General features: G+C 35.4%; 2 protein-coding genes across 2 annotated transcripts; one reads left to right on the top strand and one right to left on the bottom strand.

The window, feature by feature from the left end:
• Positions 1-5370: 5370 nt before the first annotated feature.
• LOC147539674 (uncharacterized) lies at positions 5371-12678 on the top strand. The gene is made up of 4 exons (XM_086638834.1): positions 5371-6152; positions 10814-11040; positions 11360-11643; positions 11988-12678. The coding sequence occupies exons 1-3, from the start codon at positions 5929-5931 to the stop codon at positions 11365-11367; spliced, it is 459 nt and encodes a 152-aa protein (XP_086494960.1). The 5' UTR covers positions 5371-5928; the 3' UTR covers positions 11368-11643; positions 11988-12678.
• Positions 12679-13294: 616 nt separating this feature from the next.
• On the bottom strand, positions 13295-18140 carry LOC147539675 (putative sulfate transporter 3.4). Its single transcript, XM_086638832.1, has 13 exons — positions 17424-18140; positions 17017-17065; positions 16708-16915; positions 15686-15857; positions 15520-15585; positions 15301-15414; positions 15101-15217; positions 14883-15009; positions 14510-14796; positions 14147-14337; positions 13966-14051; positions 13733-13809; positions 13295-13631 (listed from the first exon to the last, which is right to left on the bottom strand). Exons 1-13 carry the CDS (start codon positions 17769-17771, stop codon positions 13488-13490), a joined length of 1986 nt encoding a protein of 661 aa, XP_086494958.1. The 5' UTR covers positions 17772-18140; the 3' UTR covers positions 13295-13487.
• Between the last annotated feature and the right edge of the window lie 2837 nt (positions 18141-20977).

The raw sequence follows: 20977 nt of genomic DNA on the forward strand, positions 1-20977 counted from the left end.
TTTTGGTGGTTGGAATTCGGGTGATAAGGTGTAGCACCAGCTACGGTATTAACTTGCGGGTGCTATCAGGGCCGTCGGATTAAAGCAGTACGCGGATCTGGATGGTTCGGGAAGGGACGCGTGTCGGCTGCTGGTAACTTGGCGCGGCATCAAACAGTAGCCGTTGGATCAAAGGAACGCGGAAGGTAGCGGTGAAGATTAAAACATAGAACCGGGACCACCGAGGTAAGCTGCTCCGGGATGCACGGAATAAATGTAAAACAAGGGACTTACGGGAGCCGTTGGATCTGGGACACGCGGAAAGCAACGTACCAGATTAAAACGTTGGAAGGGACTACCGGATTAAATTGGAACGGGATCCACCGGATCATGCTCTTTTGCTTCACTTCGATGCTCAGCGGGTCTACGGTAACTGGATGCTCCGGCCTCCACGTCGCGCCACGTGTCTTCCTATATACCGCGCGCCAAAATAATGCCCGACATTGTCCCGCTAGTCAACCTGATTTGACTTCATCTTTGACTTTGCCTAGTTCGCTCATCCGGACTCCGATTTGACTTCCGTTTTCTCCTACGGACTCGTCTCGACCTCTACTTTTCAACCACGCACTAACCTTGGCCAAATTACCAGATTGTCCTTGACTCCAAATGACCAAAATACCCTTTATGCATCTTTTCCTCGTTTTTAACCGTTTTTCACACCTAACTCCACAAAACACACCTAATCAAGAAAATCAAGCATTTTATTATAATAAAGACCCGAAACGAACTAACTCGACTAAATTAAACGACTTAGATGAGACATTTTCATGACCCATCAGCATCATTCAAAATATAACAGGTACCTACAACATTACAAAACTCTTGGGTGCCCATGGTCATTCGGTCGGTCCATTTAAAACGATCGGTTAGCGGGCGGTCTCCCGACATGGAATTTTGATCGGTTAGCGGTCGGTTCATTTCAAAATATAACAAGTACCTACAACATAACATACTCTTTCGTGCCGTCGGTAGTGATCGTTTTGACATCAGGTACCCATGGGTCTTTTTTTTCCTCGGACGAGCGGATCGGGTAGCGCGGTCTTCCCGATTTTTTCCCACCACTACGTACGCGTCCTGAGCATTTCTTGATTTTTTTTCTGCTTATTTTTCTTGTTTCTCTATTTCCATTTCAATTTTTTCTCATAATCTTCATCGAAACTCTTAGCTTTCTGAGTTTTTTTTGTAGGTACCATTTATAGTTTGTCTATTGAAGCAAAAGATTGAAATAAGTATTCAAAAGATCTCAATTTATCATTAGAAACCGATTTTAAAAATCCAGTCTTTTCTTTATTGTTTTTGTGATTTTATCTTTTAATCTAGTGTTTGAAATTTTTTGTAAGTGGTCCTATCGTTAAAAAGTGTTCGAGCAAAACGACAAAAACATCACAAACATATTTTACAAATATTAAATATATATACAAACAAATAAAAAAACATCAACAAACAAGATCAAAATGGATAAAAAAAAAACATCATCATATCTCTGAACGTATCTGATTTTCTACAACAGACAACAATTTGTAGAAAAAAACTATTTTCACCGAGCAAACAACCGTTTGTATCAAGCAGACAACCGTTTTCACCGAGCAAACAACTATTTTCACCGAGCAAACAATCATTTTCACCAAGTAAACAATAGTTTGTTCCGACCAACCAGATGGTTGGAAACAGATCTGATCCACAAAACATCACAACATACTTAAAAACATCAAATATATCTAAACGCATACCAAAACAGGTAAAAAAAAAACATTATCAAACAAGATCGAAATATATCAAAACAGATAAAAAGCATCATCAAGATTGAAATATATCAAAACAGAAAAAAATATCATCATAACTCAGAACATATTTACTTTCCAAGAACATACAAGAGTTTGCATCGAACAAACAATATGATTTTTTTTTTTTTGGAAGTCGACTACGATCTACGTATGTCGAACAAACTATGATTTGAATCTAGCAAACAAATATTTGCAACGAGCAAACATCAGAAGGTCAATTTTGTCAGTATTAAAAAATGTTAAGGTCAACCATGTGGGCGATGAAAAAATTCTGTCAAAAACCTCCCATTTGGAGGCCTAAATTGCAATGTGACTATATTATTTTGATTTTTTTCACCATATTAATATTTTGGTGGTATTTTTGCCATTAGCCCAAATATTTTGGTGCAAACGGCCTTTTTTTTCTTCATCTTTTTAATTTATTTTTAATTATATTTGTTTTACGAGATGAATTCTTATTTTAGCACAAGTCCTTATTGTTGGGTAGGTAAGGAATCAACGCAGTCAACTATGTTTGACTTGCACGGGTCTGATATATTTTGATCGATGGTAGGAGAAACAAGGAAAAACCTCTGGAGTACAAAATTTCATAGATGGGAAGACTAAAAATTTCTTCCAAACACACCCTTCTTCTCATGTAGCCAACATAGGGTTGTCAGTCAGCGACAACAAACGACTTCTCTCATCTTCAACCGGTCAATGACCTCTCCCATCTTTATCTCCTTTTCTTTCCCTCTTTCTCTCTTTGTCATCTCTTCTACATTCTCTCTCTTGCACAACTCTCTCTTTCTCTCTCCCTCTCCTATCGAAGTCTTAGGATTTCAATTCAGAATCTACTGAAACCCTAGAGTTTCAGTCGACGAAAATCATAGTGTTATAGTCGAGATACAGGAAAAGAAAGATACAAAAAGATCTGAAGGAGAGAGAAAGAGATTAATCCAAGAAAGATAGGGTGATTTGAGAGAGAAAAAGAATGATGGTTTGTGGTGGTGGAGAGTAGTGGCTAGAGGTAGTGGTGGTAGATGGGAGAAGATGTAGAAAGAAGAAACTAAAAAAAATATTAAAGGTGGTCTTGGCGTCATGGGTGGTGTTGGGAAGAAACTACAGATTACATTTTTTTTCAACACACTATAAGACGTTTTACTTCCTGAGTCTTGGTTGCTGTATTACAATAACCCTTTGGTACCTTAGAATTTTTCTTTGTTGGCCATGACATCTACCTATATCTTTTTTGTTGTCTTTCTGAGAGGGATCTTGGACAAAAAGTCCAAAATAAAAATTAAATTGGGTTTAAGGTCCAAACTTAATCTAAAATAAGTAAAATTTTTATTTTATTTGTATATTTGTTTTTGCTTCGTACAAATATACAAATGTATCACTAATGTGTTGATTGTTTAATGAATTTGTAGATATGTGTATGAATAGGTTTGTTTTGTACGTCACACAAACCAAATTGCGTGAAGTTCAATAGTAAATGTATAGGGTTATTTACGTTTTGTTTAATGGAATAAGGTAACAATGTAATGCAAACAGGATTTTATTCTTGAATCCCAAAAAATGGTATATGCGAAAATGATTTGTTTGGTGCATTTCAAAAGTTTATATTTCTTTTTAAACTTTTGGCCTATTTTGTGTTAATATTGGACGTATTGTGCTATTTTAGAGTTCATATTTTGGACCTTCCACCTTACTTTATCCAAGTAAGGAATCTCGTGGAAAGATTCACTTAATCATGTATGTAGCTCCCAGATCTCCAGGCAACGATCCTATTGCATATATGGAAAGCAAGATGCAATCAATTCTTCAAACATACCAGTACTCCCACATCTCAGGTAATCAATCAAATTTTATCCTTTCCTCAGGCTTTCAAGCCTGTTACCAATGGTAAGTCCAATAAACTTCCGATTAGATGGCTCTATCCTACCAACCCTTTCGTTAAGCTAAATAAGGATGACTCGTTCATCGATATTAAAGCTCCAACAGGTATTAGCACTATCTTCCATAACGATAAAGCGGAATTGTTACATGCCCACACTACGATCATAGATACCAGAATAACGGAAGAAGGCGAAATTAAGGCAATTGTTGAAGGTCTCAATTGGGCTATATTAAACAAGACGGAGTTCCTTCATATTGAGAGTGATAATCTAACAATTATTCAACATCCCAACGACCCAAGTTATCAAATCCATTTGTAAACCAAGACGCACATTCCAATTCCAGCGATTCAGAAACTCCTCACCAAATTCCAAGCTACGATCTTTACGCATCTTCCTCGCCAAAGCAATGCTCTAGCCGACACCCTAGTCAAACGGGCCAGGACGACCCATAGTATTAATAACAGGGAGGTTGTTCCCACTGTTATTAGACATAAATATTGTAATCACGTTTTAGTTTAGGGATATTTAGCATTTGGGTCAAGGAAAAGTATTGGAATTAACGTTCGGGTCAAGAGTTTGTCTGTTATAGGGTCTGGGTGACGGACTAACCGTTGAGCCAGTTGACTACTGAAGGTCGTTAACAACCGTTAGTCTGTGACCCAAATGCTAATGTCGGTACTTTACGTTGACCCTAAAATTAAATATCTCAGAAGTAAATTATAATGCCAAAATAAAAGCATATTGATCAATCTAACAAATCTTCAATGTAATTCAAAAACATAAATGTTCATCGAATTCAATATGTCGATCGTAGAGGGAACATGTTTTATTCTGCACTTAATGTGCGTCCTCAAATCACTACGTCTTTCCTATGCGAAAATTGTTGTACTACTGTCTCGAAATATGATATTCTTTTCTCTACAAATTCTCTAGATCACCCTCTCTTCGTTCTCATGACACTTGTCTTTCTTATCCTGGAACTTTCTGTACTTTCCAAACTATTTTTCACAAATATGACAAGGACTTAATTTTCTTTCCGAGCTTTTGATACAGTTGTCCTTTGGGAATCTCATTGGACGAGTTCTTACGACTATCTCCTTGATACATTGAAGGGGTCTATGCTAAGCAGTAGATCCATTTGATTGACCTATGCTAACACAACTTGTCTTTCTACCAACGCTAGGTCATTGGTGTCCATGACTCTCTACTGGCGGGTTCGTCGGTCAGAGTTCGTGTCTTTCGCAGCGCTAACGATGGTGGAAGAGTTAGCTTAGGACTAGGCTCCGCTCTACGTCTGACAAGTTCTCAGATCTGATAAGTTTTCCATCGAAATGTGTACATCCCTAAAACCCACACATCTTTCACCAATTTCCCTTAAGACGCCCATGTTTCAATGATTAAAATGTAAAGTTAGCGTTAGGGTAAATGAAAAAGTAACGCATTAACATTTGGGTTACAAACTAACGGTTGTTAACGACCGTCTCTAGTCAACTGGATCAACAGCTAGTCTGTGACCCAGATCTTATAACGGACAAACTCTTGACCCAAATACTAATATCGGTACTTTTTTTTTTTTTTTTTTTTTTTTTTTTTTTTTTTTTTTTTTTTTTTTTTTTTTTTTTTTTTTTTTTGACCCTAACATTAAATATCCCTTTTAGTTTATTGATGTATTTGCTTTGAAAAAAAATCCGTCCATTTTGCAACAAAAAAGGAAAAGAAATCCGTCCATATATTGGTTACAGAATCTTACGGATTCATGGAGAAGTGAAGTGGGAGAATAGAAGCGCAGAAGTAAGGGACAGAAAGAACAAAAACCTAATTAAATCTGAGGCTAGAGATTAAAATTCTGAAAACTAATCAACTCAGATGCTCAAGTTGAAGTCTAAAATTGCAGATGGGGGTCGATGAATTTTGAATATTAGGGTTTCAAAATCTCCAATTTCTTAAAGATTGGGTTGCTTTTCACTACTTTCTGATGGGGAGTTTCCAAATTCAGTTGATGATTCATGGAGTTAATAGCACAATCTTAAATTCCAATATGTAGATTTAAATATTCAAAATTTAATTTTGAAGTTTGAACAAAGGGGATTTGTTTTGGTAGATTAAAGGGGTTTGAGCATTTTGAAAAGATTCAGAACTAAGCAAAAGATGATTAATTGAGTTTAGGAGGTCCAAGTCAAAGGGTAGGTTTTGATTTCAAAGAATTCTGAAGAAGTAAAGAAGTCATGTTTTATAGGGCAACTATATGGGATCCATGGCTTATAGTTTCTCAAATAATTTGCTTGCAATGTTTATACTATCTTACTCTTGGGATATTCATGTCGATTATCGTCGGAACTCGAGTATCACGAATGAGTCTTGTTTATTTCTTTGATTACTCAACTATTACTACTTCCACAGTCACTGGGTGGTGTGTTATTTCCTCATTTCTACTCACTTCACTTGCAGGGTAAGAACTCAATTCATTTCTTTATATCTTAGTAGTTTTCATTGGTAGATAGATTACTCAAGTAGTACTTCTTCTATATTGTTTATATGCTAATTGCTTTCATTTTAAGCTACAAATTGAATGGTGTTTCTTGTGTGGGAAAATTTAAGTGTGATATTTGTTTTTGGGGTTTCTTATTGGATGAACACTAAGTGGTAGATTAGGATTTGAATAGATAGTTAATGTGGTTCTCATTGATTATCATAAGAAAACTATGGAGTGATTGTTTTTCTTTTCTTGTTTAGCTCTTGGGGAGAAATAAGGTTCTCTTCTTATATGCAAAGAAAGCAAAACAAACTTTTTTCTTAACTATGGTTGTTACAAGGATGTAAGATATTATCTTCCCTATGAAATATTAGTAGAGTACAAATCTTTAGTTGCAAAAGGTAACTATTTGTCTTTGTGAATTTTGGTTTTCCTAATATTTGACATTAATATTAAAGAGAGTAAACTTGTTCTTTAGATTATTGTGTAAACTGCACTAGAAGGATATTTTCCAAATTTAAGACCAACTTTAGAACATCTCTCTAAGGGTGCCCTCCTACTGGCACTCCAAATGAGCATCTTTTCCAAATTTAGGACCCACTTTTGGAGATTCACTCCAATGGTCAAATACTATTCACCCCTCTGAAACATTTGAATTCATTTTAATATAATATTTGAATTAAAACCCAGTACTACAAATATATTACATTAAAAAAGACGTAATAATTATATTAAAAATCACAATATATTAGATTGAAGAAAACTATAACTAAATAAAAATATTGCATGAAAAAATGTTTTAGACTAAAAAAAATGTAAAAAGAAAAAAATTGCAGTAGTTAAATTCAAACTACAATAGTATTCATGTAAGTCTCCATTTCCGGATCCATCTTCTCATCCACTTTCTGATCCACCTCCGTATCCATTTTTATATCCACTTCTGGACCTATCTACGTATCCCCCCATTTGAATCCTTTTTTAAATGATTTTTGTTTCCTCGTATGACAGTAATGGCGGGTCAAGCGGGTCAGCTATTGAATTGAGGTCCTTGTCTATAATTTGAAGCTTAAGCTTATTACGTTCATTTTCAGTTTCCATCAACTTAATTTGGACATTGACAACATGCTTTTGACTTCTTCATAATTCTGTGTCTTCATATACTTTCACGAGTTTACGTCCATCTTGCATTTTGTTTATAAAAATCATTTTTCGAGTCGTCCAACCTCTTTTTCATCTTTTCTTCTTTCTTCCCGTGGGTCGACTAGATTGGCATGCTTGCACTCTTCATGAAGTTTTGTTTTCGCTGCATCAAGGTGATTCTGGTGTAGGTGACTCTGACGGAGATCCATTAAAATTTTCAGTAAATTTCATTACCTTGCATCGGCAATTTTTTCAGTATTTTGATAGAAATTTAGTTATAAATAGTCTTTGTCTACAACATTTTCTTTGTCACAACAAATTTTATATTTCTCTACCACATTCGCATAACACCAATGAATTATGATGACGACACATCTCATGATCCCAACTATGATGAAGAACTCGAAGAACAAGTGAAGATGAACAACAACATCAATTTCTTGCATATTTAAGTATTCATCAGAAAGCTATGATCAATTATTTTTTAGAACATGAAGATGAACCACGCCATGGAAGTTCAATTCCTCGACAAAGCGTGACTAATCGTGGAAGAGGAAGACACGTCCAGCCAGTGGCGGTCCAAGAAATTTTTGCTTGAGGGAACACATTTTAGTAGTAGTAAATAAAGATTTATATAGGCTATCTATTAGTATGGCGTAAGGTCTCAGAGAGCCTTTGAGAGTCAAGTAAGGGGCGCCCCCTACTAATGGGCCTCTCCCGGTGTTCGAGCGACTGCGTTCCTTGTTCCCTCTCAAGTGGTATTGGACTCTCTTTTTTTTTGGTTGTACTCTCTTAATCTTCATATTGTACTCTCTTAATCTTCATATTGGCTCGGGACGGACTCGAGGGAAGTGGTTTAGTAAGTTGCTTCCTCTTCCTTTCTGTTGCATTCTCCTATAAGAAGGAATTGGATATTGGTCTTTCACTTCTTGTTCTTTGTCGAGGTGAAAGAATCTTGTATATTGTAGACTTGATAGGGAAGCTATTGGATTGTCTTGTGGGTAAATAAAGATTTAGATGAAGGTGGAAAATATATATATATATATATATATATATATATATATATATATATATATATATACACACACACATATATACTTACTTGACCACATTGAGTCTTCATTTTCTTACAGAAAATTAGACTATCAATTTCAACAATTTAGTATACTTTTTCAATTTACTCTAATATGAAAATGATAAATACGAACTCGCAGAAAGAATATGAAAGAAAAGTAAAAAGCATAAACTAAAAACTAAACCAAGTGGACACTGAAACTTATAGCAAAAAAATGGCGAAAAAGAAAGAGTATGGTCCAAAAGTTAAAATAGACAAATACAAGGAGCTAACACGAAAGTAGTTCAAAAAATGCTGATAAAAAAAAACTATTGTCACCTATTAGATTTGATTTTGTGACCATTAGAGTGTATAACAAGCAAAGGAACCAGTTGGCTAATCCTTGTCAATGTTATAATTTGCACTAAGTAAACTTAATAAAAAATCTCATAATTAGAGCCAGGGTCTCCGAACCCTGGTTCCGTTCTCAGAACTCACTTTTGGGGCGTGGGGGCACGTGCACCACATGCCCCTTAGTGGGTCCGTCCCTGCGTTCTGCTATCGGACAACTATTTTTCAAATAACCAAACATATGTAGATACACAATTCTACAGACGTTTTCGAAAGAAAAGGGATCTATTCTTACGCATTACTATGCAGTCAAATCTCATGATAGGTAATTTATTAAAAAAATAGATGTGATTAACAAACTTGGAATCTACTTTGCAAAAAGTAACTGCTGCTTTTCGAATGTTAGCGTATGGAACCATGGATCACCGACAAAATCAATTGATGGATATGCAAGAATTGGTAATTCCACTGCAATTGTTAGTTATGGAAAAAATTGTCGGCAATTGTCGAGGGTTTTGTTCCACAGTACTTAAGAACTCCTAATGCTACTGATACCGCAAGACTTTTGCAAAAAGAAACAAGGTTATCTTGGATTTTTAGGGAGCCTTCATTGCATGCATTGGGTTTGGAAAAATTGTCCTACAGCTTGGGCGGGACTATATTCTGGACGTCATGGACATCCACTTATAATTCTAGAGGCAGTTGCCTCTTATGACCTCTGGATGGCGTGCATATTTTGGACTCTCAGTATCAAACGATAACATTGATGTGATACAACTATTTAACTTATCTAGCTGATGGTATATACCCCAAATGGTTAACTCTTGTACAAACTATCTCTTAACCTCAAGGTCTGAAGAAACAACATCTTGCAACGATGCAAGAAGCATGTAGGAAAGATGTTGAACAACCGTTTAGAGTACTTCAATACCGATTTGCCATTGTGCTGGGACCATCACGTTTTTGGAATAAAAATGTAGTCCATGTCTCCAAGATATGATGTGTATGTGCATTATAATGCATAACATGATTATAGAGGACGGGCGTGAAGATCATGTGAGTGTTAATAATTTATATGAAATATCTCCTCCTAATGTGGGCATCCTGGGAGACGAAGCTCAACGTTTTCAACAATATTTATATCGACACAAGAAGATTAAAGATAATCAGGTTCGTTATGCATTGCGAGATGCTGTGATTGAACATTTTTATGGCAAGAAAAGGTGATGTTTCACATTACTAATTTTTGAATAAATTGTTAGAGATGAATGAAAGAATTATCTTGTTTGTCAGTTAACTCTGTTTTGGGTCTCGAATTGTACTGTTTTATTTTTATCAACGACACCAACTAACTACATAATGGAGTAGGGACTCAAATTTAAGAAAATAAGAACTCAAATAATGAATTTGGACTAAAAAAATTTAATAGGGACTCAACACAAAAGAGAAAGTAGAATGGCTCAAAGTCAAAATATCCCTCTAAATTTGGAGGGATAAAACTCCCCTTCGAGATGCTCTTACAACAGCCAAGAAAGGAAAAATTTCTTCTGATGTAAGTATTTGCCGAGTTACTCGCTGCTTAGGCCGAGGCCTGGTTATGGTTTTGAGTTATTTCTAGAGCAGAAGTTTATTATTCTTACCAAAACAGGCTTAACTCGCTTATGAAAGATTGCTACCTAAGGCAAGCCGTGGTTGTCGTGATGGGCCCCACTCGGTTTATGTTAAAAGCATAAGCATTTTAGTCTTCAAATTGAAAATGAATTATTTTTTACTAGGACTGATGACATGGTACTGTTTAGACTTTCTCGACTTATAAAGATAGAATGCATGTAGTCGTGGAGAATGCTGTATTATTTCTTATTTCCCTATTTCTAATGAATCGTGCCTGATGCATAAATTTGTTTCCATAGGATTGTATTTTGTGTTTAGGTAGTGATTTTGATTTAGGTTATGGGTTTACCTCGTTCTTTCTTACTTTAGAGTTGAAGGTGCATTCCTCTTTGAATTACTCTCTTTAGATAATTTGTATGTTCGTTGCAGAATTTATACTGCCTTACCTATTTCTTCCCAATTCGGATTTTCTCTTGAACAGGGCTGGTTATATGTTTCAGTTGGTAGATAGAGCCAAAAGGTGCTTAGACTTTTCAGGGTCACTTTACATCATCCACCTCTTTGTAAATCTCTTATATGGAGGCTGGCCATCCTCATTTACCTGGTGGATTGTGAATGTTACTGGTTTTGCCTTGATGGTTTTGGTCGGTGAATGGTTATGCGTAAAACGTGAGGGGCGAGACATTCCTATTACACGATATCGATCAAGTAAGTTTCTTTATATATGTATAAATTTTTTGCTAATGTTTACTATCTAGTATCAATCCTAACTAAATAATTGAAGAGCCATCTTCCAAATCTTCCTAGTTTCTCGATGCTGTACCATTTTATCTCACTATGTTCCTTGAACAATATAACTGTTTTAGCTATTTCTTATTAGATGGGTTCGACAACTAGATATAAGAAATCTAACTTAACATATCAAATATGGGTAATTTTTGTAAAACAAAATATTCAAATAGATTTCCATTGGAGAATTTGATTATTCCACTGGCTGTGTTAAACACTTATCTCTTCTTTGGTGCAGATGTTTGACTGATCAGCATTACCTCGATAGGGTACAAGAAATACAGCAAACTTTCTTTGGAGTTGTCCACATATTCCCTTCTCAACACTTTGGAGTTCTTTTTACCAAAACTTGCAACCCCTGATTGAACGTATGTGGCGAAGTAACTTCCTTAAGCACTCAAGTATTCAACTTTTTAGTTTTAATATTCTCTGCAAAACTTGAGAAAGAATACAACCACCATGGAAACCAAACGGAGACTGGGTGAGGGAGAAAGAGGTGATTTAAAATAAATGAGTTGGCGGGTAAGAGTTTGCACTATCTATCTGTATTCTATTGTGCTTTCTCTCTTATCGGGCTTCTTACCCAGACTATATGAGTATTTGTTTCGTCAAATTTGAATGCTTGAACAAGTTATTAGTTAGGCTGGATATCATAATCATTCTTTAGTGATTATAGACTGAATTTTCTGTGATCTGTAACCTTATCCAACCTATTAATTGATGTTCTCGACGATTCTCTTTTAGTTGTAGTGAACCGGAGGATACATCTTTGTTGCCTTTTTTTTTTCCATTTTTTCCTTGTGGGTTTGCTTCGTTTGCAGATAATGAATCTGGATTTTTGCTGGATTAACTGAAATATATTTCAGGAAGGGTAATCTCGTATTCACGGAGACAGCATTGGTGTTAGGGAAATTTAGAGAGCCCTTGGGCGCCTTTGACTTCGGACTCAATGAAGTGGGTAAACACTTAACTGAACGATGCTTGGTCTCCATCCAAATTAACAAATTATGGAGCCTAAACTTGGAATTTAAAGCGGCTCAGCGTGTCTAGCCAAGGAGAGAAGGTTGAAAGAGTACCTCTAGAAGAGGCTAAAAAGTCAAAGTCTATTCCAGATCTACACGAAATCAACGGTCTCTATTGTTGAGCTAACTTTCTTTCTCTCTCTTGATAAACTTTTTCATTCTCATGGACGGTTGATTTCTGTTTAGGTCTGGGGTAGGTCTATTTTTGAAACTTCTATTATGCTCCTTTCGGCATGAACCTCCTGGCGCCTGTAGATTTTAGGGATGCATAAAATGTCATTCCTTGTGTGGAATTAGTAAGTGCTCACAGTCATAGAAGCTTTTGTTCTTTTCTTTTTGGAATTAAAAAACTGGGACTGTCAAAGTGTTCTTGGTATCCTACAGTTTGATCCACTGAAAACTCACTTATTTCATTGGAGTCCAGAAAAATCTTGATGAAGTGGGGTTTTAGGTGGATTATACTGTTGATTATGTTCCTTATTGTGAAATGAGATGCTAGAAGGTAAGAGAAGAATCTTGAGATATTCTTCTTTTCTATTGCAGAAGTTCATGAGAACCATCAATTTAAAAAAGAAAGAAAATAGGAATACCGTTTAAGAGTTTCCAAGAGAGGGAAGTTAAAAGGGTCTTTTGTTTATTAAAATAAAAAAAATACTTTTTATTTTAGTGTTGCCAAATCCATGATTCTTGGCTTTTACAAGCACTATATGTATTAAAACTTTCTTATGGGTGTTCCTTTTTAAATCCAATTCAGTTAGTTATATTTTGCAGAATTATTTTGGGTTCACTTTTAGTCCCATTATATTATTTAAAAACGTCGAAGAGTAGATATTTGAGTAAGTTTATATATGATTCTATCAGCAGTAGAATATAATATTGACGAGGCAGTTTAATTTCAGATTGAGTTTAAGGTTTAAAATTGAATAAATTTTCGAAGTAATGGTCGAAACTTAAACTTGATATACAAAACAAAGTGATTTTGTTCTTGCACTAAAGCCACAAAATAATACTCTTGTGCTTCTTTCATTGTCAAGTTCAAACTTGTAGAACGAAAAATTTGAACTGGCTAGGGTGAAAAAAGAGGATTGTTAAGCAGAAAAAAGTAATTATTTGATCGTTCTTCGTTTCAATAAGAAAACACAAAATGGAGGTAATGGAACTGCAAGATTTAGATTCAAAACCTCTTTATAAGAGAGCTTAAAGTACATACAATCAGCTTGGATTTGTAGTTTTATGTTTTTTTTAACTATCTAATATAACAAGGTGAATACAACAGATAATTATCTCGACCGATCTCTCTTCGTCTTATGATCGAGTTCGACTAACATGGCTGCTAGTTAGAACTCATACCTCCATCTTGGGCTTTTTAGCCAAATCAGCGACAGCTTCTCCAACCGTTAGATATAATCCTTCGGATCGAAATGGCTCTAAGACTTTCGAGTTGTCTAGTTTTTCCATCACTTCCCCAACCGGGTTCACCAACACTAGCTAGAAATCAGAACACAAGGGTTAGTAGTTCATCGGATAGTTTTAATAGTCCTCATTCATGGAAGAAAGCTCTAAATTTCCGAAAGGAAGTAAGTTATTACCTTAAGGGATCTTCGGTTGAGCGTCTTTCTGAGTTCAACTATTGTTTCAAGTCCATTGGTGTCTATAGATGTCACGGCTGCAAAATTCAAAATGATGTGTATTAGACATGAACCCCAATACTAAGAACACCAACCAACCAAACCTCAAGTCTAAAGTTTGCCGAAAATATGTTCCATCGGAAATTTGGAAATCGTTGCGAAAGCATATGCAAGGCATGGTTTGACGAACTTACCCGCAAGATCCAAAATGACACATTTTATATCGTCATCCTTGCTTTCTTGAACTCTCTCTTCCTCTTCCCTTATCCATCTTAGTATCCTGCAACAAGAATCAATATATGTGAGCAACTTTAGTCAAGTGTAAAAAATAATAAGAGAACCTAGTTCACACGTTTTATAAGGATAGATACCAACCTTTCTTGAAGATAAGTAGAGTTTGCGAAAAAGATAGGGGACTCAATTGCAAGTATAAGGAAAGACGGAACTCTTGAAGCATCTCGATAACGACAAATGTTTTGGTATATTTGAGTCCCTGGAATATTCCCTAATACAACCGTGGTTGGTCTCGTCACATGCATCAAAATCTTTAGTATCGACACTCCAACCTACACGAATGAAGATGCCAAATTCTCATAAGATATCATAGCAAACTATTTCTACAAATGATTTTCTTGAAAAAAATTTGGTTTACGAAATTTGGGTATCAAAGAAAATGCCGAAATAACAATCAAGAATTAGTGTATGTTTGAAGTGAAATAAGAAGGAAAAGAAGCTTACGGCAACGGCAAGACCCATTTGCACAGAGAGGAAAAGAACACCAAAAAAGGCACATATACAAGTCAAGAAATCAAACTTGTCGACCTTCCATAGTTTTAACGCCTCTTGGTAATTTATCAATCCGATCACAGCAGTTATAATTATCGCAGCTAAGATGACGTTTGGTGTGTAGTAAAATAACGGCATTAAGAATAGCAATGTCACAAGAACGGTCGATGCCATAACTATGTTAGAAACTGCTGTTTGTGCTCCAGCGTTGTAGTTCACAGCAGATCGAGAAAATGATCCTAAATGAAAAATTAAGATACGGGTTGACATAATTTCTTCAAAAATCTCATCGAATTATAAAAAGTTCAATTGACGATAATATTACCTGTAGTAACATAGCATGAAGAACAAGAACCAGCTATGTTCATAACCCCAATAGCTATCATTTCTTTGTTCCCATCAATTTGATAATTTCTTAGTGAAGCAAAAGTTCTTCCAACTGCAATCCCTTCCTGTAGAAATGAAAAATGGTACATATTTATGGTCGAATACGAATCTTAATCGATGATCAAATTAGTAGATATGTAAGAATTGAGTACTCACAGTGAGAGACAAAATCCCAGTTACAATGCCTGTTTTGATGGCAAGAATCAATTGAGGTCCACTAAAATATAACAGGTTTGCTGAAGTTGGGTTTACACCCTTTGGTAAGTAGCCAATCTGTTAACCGAAACAAAACGAAGATAAGAAAAAACCTTGATCTGTATGTATATAAGAAAAAGGAGCCGAGTTTTGAAACGTACGGTTGGGATGCCTTTAATGTGAGCTCTAAAGATGAAGACCAAAATGGTTGATACAATAACAGATGTTAATGGCGCAGCAGCCGAAATCCAAAAGAGTTTTGGCTTTCTCATGCTCTTACCATTGAAAAAAGAAATCATATTAGTAACAGAGGAAATGGTTTCGACAAAGATGTCATTGAGATAAAGGAAGTTAGGTATTAGAGTAGAATAGCAACTCACTATATGCCTTGTTGTAAGAAGAAAGATAAGAAAACTAACTCCCATTACTACGCTTTGCCATTGCCACTGTAATCAAGATAAGAACTTATCAGTACTCTCTTTCTTTTAACTCGATACATTTTTTTTACTAGACGATTTAAGGAATGGATGCGCCTTATTTTCGTACCTCTTTGTGGGTTTCAAAAACAGAAGTTAGTACATTAACAATTTGCATCTTGGGAGTAAAGTGAGTAATCCCAAGCAACCCTTTTAGCTGCTGCAAAGACACAATAACTGCTGCCCCAGCTGTGAACCCAACTAGAGTAGGCTTCGATAGGAAATCGATAATGAAGCCTAACCTGTAAATACCCAAAAAAGTTTAGCAAAATCAAATTGCTAGTTCTTAAAATAAATTACTTCTTTTTACCCTCAATTAAGTTTTTCTCATTTCTATAAACAAAATAAAGATGGTAAAATTGGCCAAAACTCCATTTGCCAAATCTTTTTTTTTTTTTTTTTTGGTAAAGATGGATTTATCAATTTCTTTAGGCTTCAACTCCTCAGTTTTGCACAAAGTTAGGTTTGTACAAATTCACATTATCACATATATTGAGTAAAATTTGCAGTTAGTTTGCGCAAGTTTGCATAGGGAAGCCAAGCCCAAAATATTGGCACGACATTTTAACCAAGACCAACAACAAACTAGGTATTCGTACCAATGTACATCTAAAGCTATAACTTGTATTTTTGGCTCCCAACCCTCAACTCTTTCTTTTACTCCCCGTATTTACAATTTTATTCTAGGTTAAGTTATTTTTATGATTTTTCTATAACAACTACTCAAAAGTAATTAACCCCATTGTCAACAAAAAATAAGTAATTAATCCCCAAAACCACCCACATAATGCAATTCTTGTAAGTGGAAAATGGAATAATCAACAAAAAAGAGAACTTCTTTAAGAATGAAGGACTAGAAAAAATAAAAATCATGAATAATGATGCAAAATCACCTACCAAATTTGAACCCATTTATTGCTTAAGCAAAGTGAAAATCTTTTTTATATTTAACAAATCAAAAAGTAAGTAACACCATTATTGTTTTGTAGGTGGTCAATGAATAATTGTTATTTAACCACTAATTACCAAAACTAAATCTATAAATAAAATTTTATTACTAATCTTTAGTTTTAAGTTTGGATGATTACTTACCTAAGTAGACCCAAAGAAGCTTGAAAAATACCAGCAAAGAAGGTTGAAGTGAAAGCTAATTTTAGATAAAGATCCGGTTCTGTTAATGGTGAAACCTTCTCTCTTAGCATTGAACCCATCACTAAAGATGCTATTGACACTGGACCAACTGCCAAATGTCTTGAACTCCCAAGAATTGCATATAACAATGGTGGAACAAAACTTGAATCTGCAAAAAACCCATTTCAAGAAACAAAAGTTAGATACCAAGAAAACAGAGAGAGAGAGAGAGAGAGAGAGAGAGAGAGAGAGAGAGAGAGTGATGCTTACAAAGTCCAATAATGGGAGGCAAATTTGCAAGTTTTGCATAGCTAATTCCCTATAGAGAATCAAGAAATTGAGTAAAATCATTTATTAATGATTTTGAAATGATAAGATTCCTAAATAAAGAAAATAAACATTATAGCTTTGCATGCAAAGGGTTTCTAAACTAGTCATGAAACTTTACTAAAATCCCTTAAATTTTGCTTCAAAATTCAACTTTATTGAACACCAAAAACAAGAAGAGAAAAACCCCATTTCTTGTTTAGATTCTTCTTTAAAAACCCAAATCAAATAACAAGGAAAAAAAAGTTAATGCCATTATAAAATTAAGTAAAAATGGATAACAAAAGAAAAGGAGATATTAAGATGGAATGTTAATGAAGAAGATGAAAAAAGAAAAGAAAAAAGATCACCTGTGGTATAGACAAACTAGCAATGGTGAGACCAGAGATAACATCAGATTTGAGAAGTTTGAAAGTGTAATTTGATCCCCATTGAAAAATGGGGAAGAAATATTGAAGACCCAAAACAAGTTTAACAACCCATGTTTGGTTTTTGAATCTATGAAAAGGATCATCAGGGAAGAAAATCTCAGAGAGGTTATGTTTAAGTGATTGAAAAGTGGTTTTGTTGGGTGGTAAACAAACTTTATGGATCTCCATTGATGGTATTTTTATTGTATCTGTTGTGATTCTGAGAGTGGTTTCATGGTCGGCTATATCAATTCTGTTTGAGCTACCACCCACCATCTCTCTGCTCATTAACCAGTTGAGAGGAAAATTAATTCACTTAAAAGATTCTGCAGAAAACTTAGAGCCAAGTGTTGGTATTTATAGATGTTTTTGTAAGAGAGAGAGAGAGAGAAAAAGATACTACTAGTTGGAGAGAGAATGGGAGTGTCCTTGTTGGTGTTGTATTGACAGAGAGAGAAAGTTTAGTTATCTTTCGGCTTGCACCTAGGTGGGTCCAACAACATAAGAGCTCCTGTTGAAATTATTCAATGTCACACAGATAATTCCCCCCAAAAAAAACTGATGAAATTACTGCTCCTAAGAGGGATTTTATGGATCACTTATAAATTTACTCAAAATTTAATAAAGTGCCATTGATGACAGAATCCAACACACTGAATCCCTGATTTTATATTTTTAAGATTTTGGAAAATAGTTGACATATATAAATAGGCACAAAGATCTTGTATGAGTTCTTTTAGTCAAATCCTTTTTACTAAGATTTTAGAAGAAACAAATGTTTTTTAGGTGTCGTTTGACAACCAAAAATATAAGTACTTTTGTTTGTATTAAAAGTTCTTTTAATTCAAAAAAATAAAAAATTATCAAAAGTATATTTGAAAAAAGTGAAAAAGTTAGTTTGATAATGTAATTTACTTTTCTATTTTATTTTTCTTTTTATCATAAAGATACTTGATTTTATTTGGAATTTTCATGATTACTCTTCTGGAAGAGATGGGGGCAATATTTGTGGTAGTTGTGGTGGTGGTGGTGGTGGTGGTGGTGGTAAAGCCTTGGAGGTATGGTGACAGAAGCGTGGTGATAGTTGTGATATGATTGATATGTGGTAGTGGTGGAGTTCGATGGCGTCAGTGGTTGTGGTGGTGAAGGTATGTGGATGGTGGTGGATGTATGAGGATGGTGTTGATAGAGATATGGTGTTAGTAGAGGATGTGCGATGGAGGTATGAGATAATGTGGTGGATGTATAATGGTGCTGGAGGAGGTATGGTGGTGGTGGTACAGTGGTTGTTTAGGTATGATGATGGTGGAGGTGCGATGGTGATGGATGTATGGTGGTGGTAAAGGTATGGTGGTGGTTGATGTATGGTTGAGATGCGGTGGTGGTGTTGATGGTGATGGTGGTGGTTGAGGTGGTGCTGGTGGTACAACGGTGTGGTGGAAGTTTAGTTTTGGTGGTTGATGCAGCTGACAAAATAACATTAGAAATTTATTCTAAGTGGGACCGTGATGAGTCAGGGATTGGATGACTTAGAGGAAGATTTTCTATTTTTAGTAGTTTTCGAATTCTATATTTTCTTAGTTTTAGTAGTTTCAGAGTATTAGTTGCTTTAAAGAAGATTTCATAGTTTTTAACAGTTTCTCAGTTTTAGTTATTTTCTTAGTTTTTAGCAGTTTTTAGATTCTAGATATTTTGGAGTTTTAGTAATTTTAGATTTCTATTATTTTAGGGTTTGAAGCCTATAAATAGGTCTTTTATGTTCATTGCTAAGGGAGCTTAGTTTATTGAATAAAATTTCGTTTGATTTAATCAATCATAGATGAGTGATCTCTATACTTTTTTATCTCTTGCCTACTACGCGCTGCATCAGTTAGTATCAGAGCTTGCGTCGATCATTAACAATGTCACCGAGAAGACAACCTGCTAGAGATAGGGAGGATCCCATGGATATTGTTAATGAAAGAGTTGAAGCTATAAATCAACAATTAGACGGTGTTGACGAATGGCGGCAACAGATGGCTCGAATGATGAAAAAATATACGCATCGGTTAGATGCCTACATTGTTCATCAAAGGGACTGACTTCACCAAATCGTCACTCGGTAAGGGATGATGAATCTACTGAAGATGATTTTGATAATCCTTTCGCTAGGGACGTTTGGGGAAGAAGAAACCAAACCAATCACGGTCCTCGGAGATGGGAAGTGGGATTGAGGATTGATATCTCGGAATTCAGAGGGCGTGGTCAACTTGAATAATTCCTCGACTGGCTAACTGAGCTTGACGATATTCTAGAGTTTAAGGGGATACCACAGGATAGACAGGTTCCTCTTGTGGCTACTAGACTTCGTGACAGATCTGTTGCATGGTGGCAACAACACAAGTTAATGTCGTCCACAACAGGAAAATCAAAGGTAACTTCGTGGGGGAAGATTAAGAAATATATGCGTGCAACTTTTCTTCCACTTAACTACATCAAGTTAATGTATCAAAAATCGCAGCATATGAAGCAAAGAAAGAACACTTATAGTTTTCAATTCGACAAGAAGAAAATTGTGTTGCTACCTAGTAGAGAAGTTCCTCCTACAACTAACAAAGGTGACACTTCAAATTTGTTATCTCGTGAGTTATTCATTGAGGAGGTTGAACAAATTGATGTTCCTCCAGCTAACAAAGGTGACACTTCAAATTTGTTATCTCAAGGGTTGTTCAGTGAAAAGGTTGAACAAACTGATGTTGAATATATGATGATTGGTAAGGAAAGTAATATTGTGGATGTGGTAATTTCATATTCTGTTTTCCCAACATTGGAAGAAATCGCGAATGTTTTCCCTACAAATCCATTTGACGGTTTACCACCGCTAAAGGATGTTCAACATCAAACAAATCAATTTTGTAGTGCGGCTTTACCGAATATAGTTCATTATAAGGCGAGCCTAGAGGAACACGTGGAGTATGAGGAGGGCGAATTTGTTTGGGTTGGTTTAACCAAAGACAGAATCCTAGTGGGCGAAAATAACAAGTTATTAACAAAGAAGATCGGACCACTAGAGATACTTGAAAAAATTAATCCGGATGTTTATAGTTTGAAATTGCTAAGTCATTTGCACTCTTCGGATGTTTTTAATGTCAAAGACTTATTACCATATTCTGGAGATGATTCGGACGAGGACGATTCAAATTCAAGGTTGAATTCTATCCAACCCGGGGAGGATGATGCAGCTGACAAAATAACAGTAGAATTTTATGTTAAGCGGGGTCGTGACAAGTCAGGGATTGGATGACTTAAAGGACAATTTTCTATTTTTAATAGTTTCCGAATTCTATATTTTCTTAGTTTTAGTAGTTTTAGAGTATTAGTTGCTTTAGAGAAGATTTCCTAGTTTTTAGCAGTTTCCCAGTTTTAATTATTTTCTTAATTTTTAGCAGTTCTAGATTCTAGATATTTTTTGGAGTTTTATTAATTTTAGACTTCTATTATTTTAGGGTTTGAAG

This window comes from Eschscholzia californica, unplaced genomic scaffold (assembly GCF_041429995.1).
Source record: "Eschscholzia californica isolate CP2 unplaced genomic scaffold, dmEscCali1.0.p SCAF_5, whole genome shotgun sequence".
Lineage (NCBI taxonomy): Eukaryota > Viridiplantae > Streptophyta > Magnoliopsida > Ranunculales > Papaveraceae > Eschscholzia > Eschscholzia californica.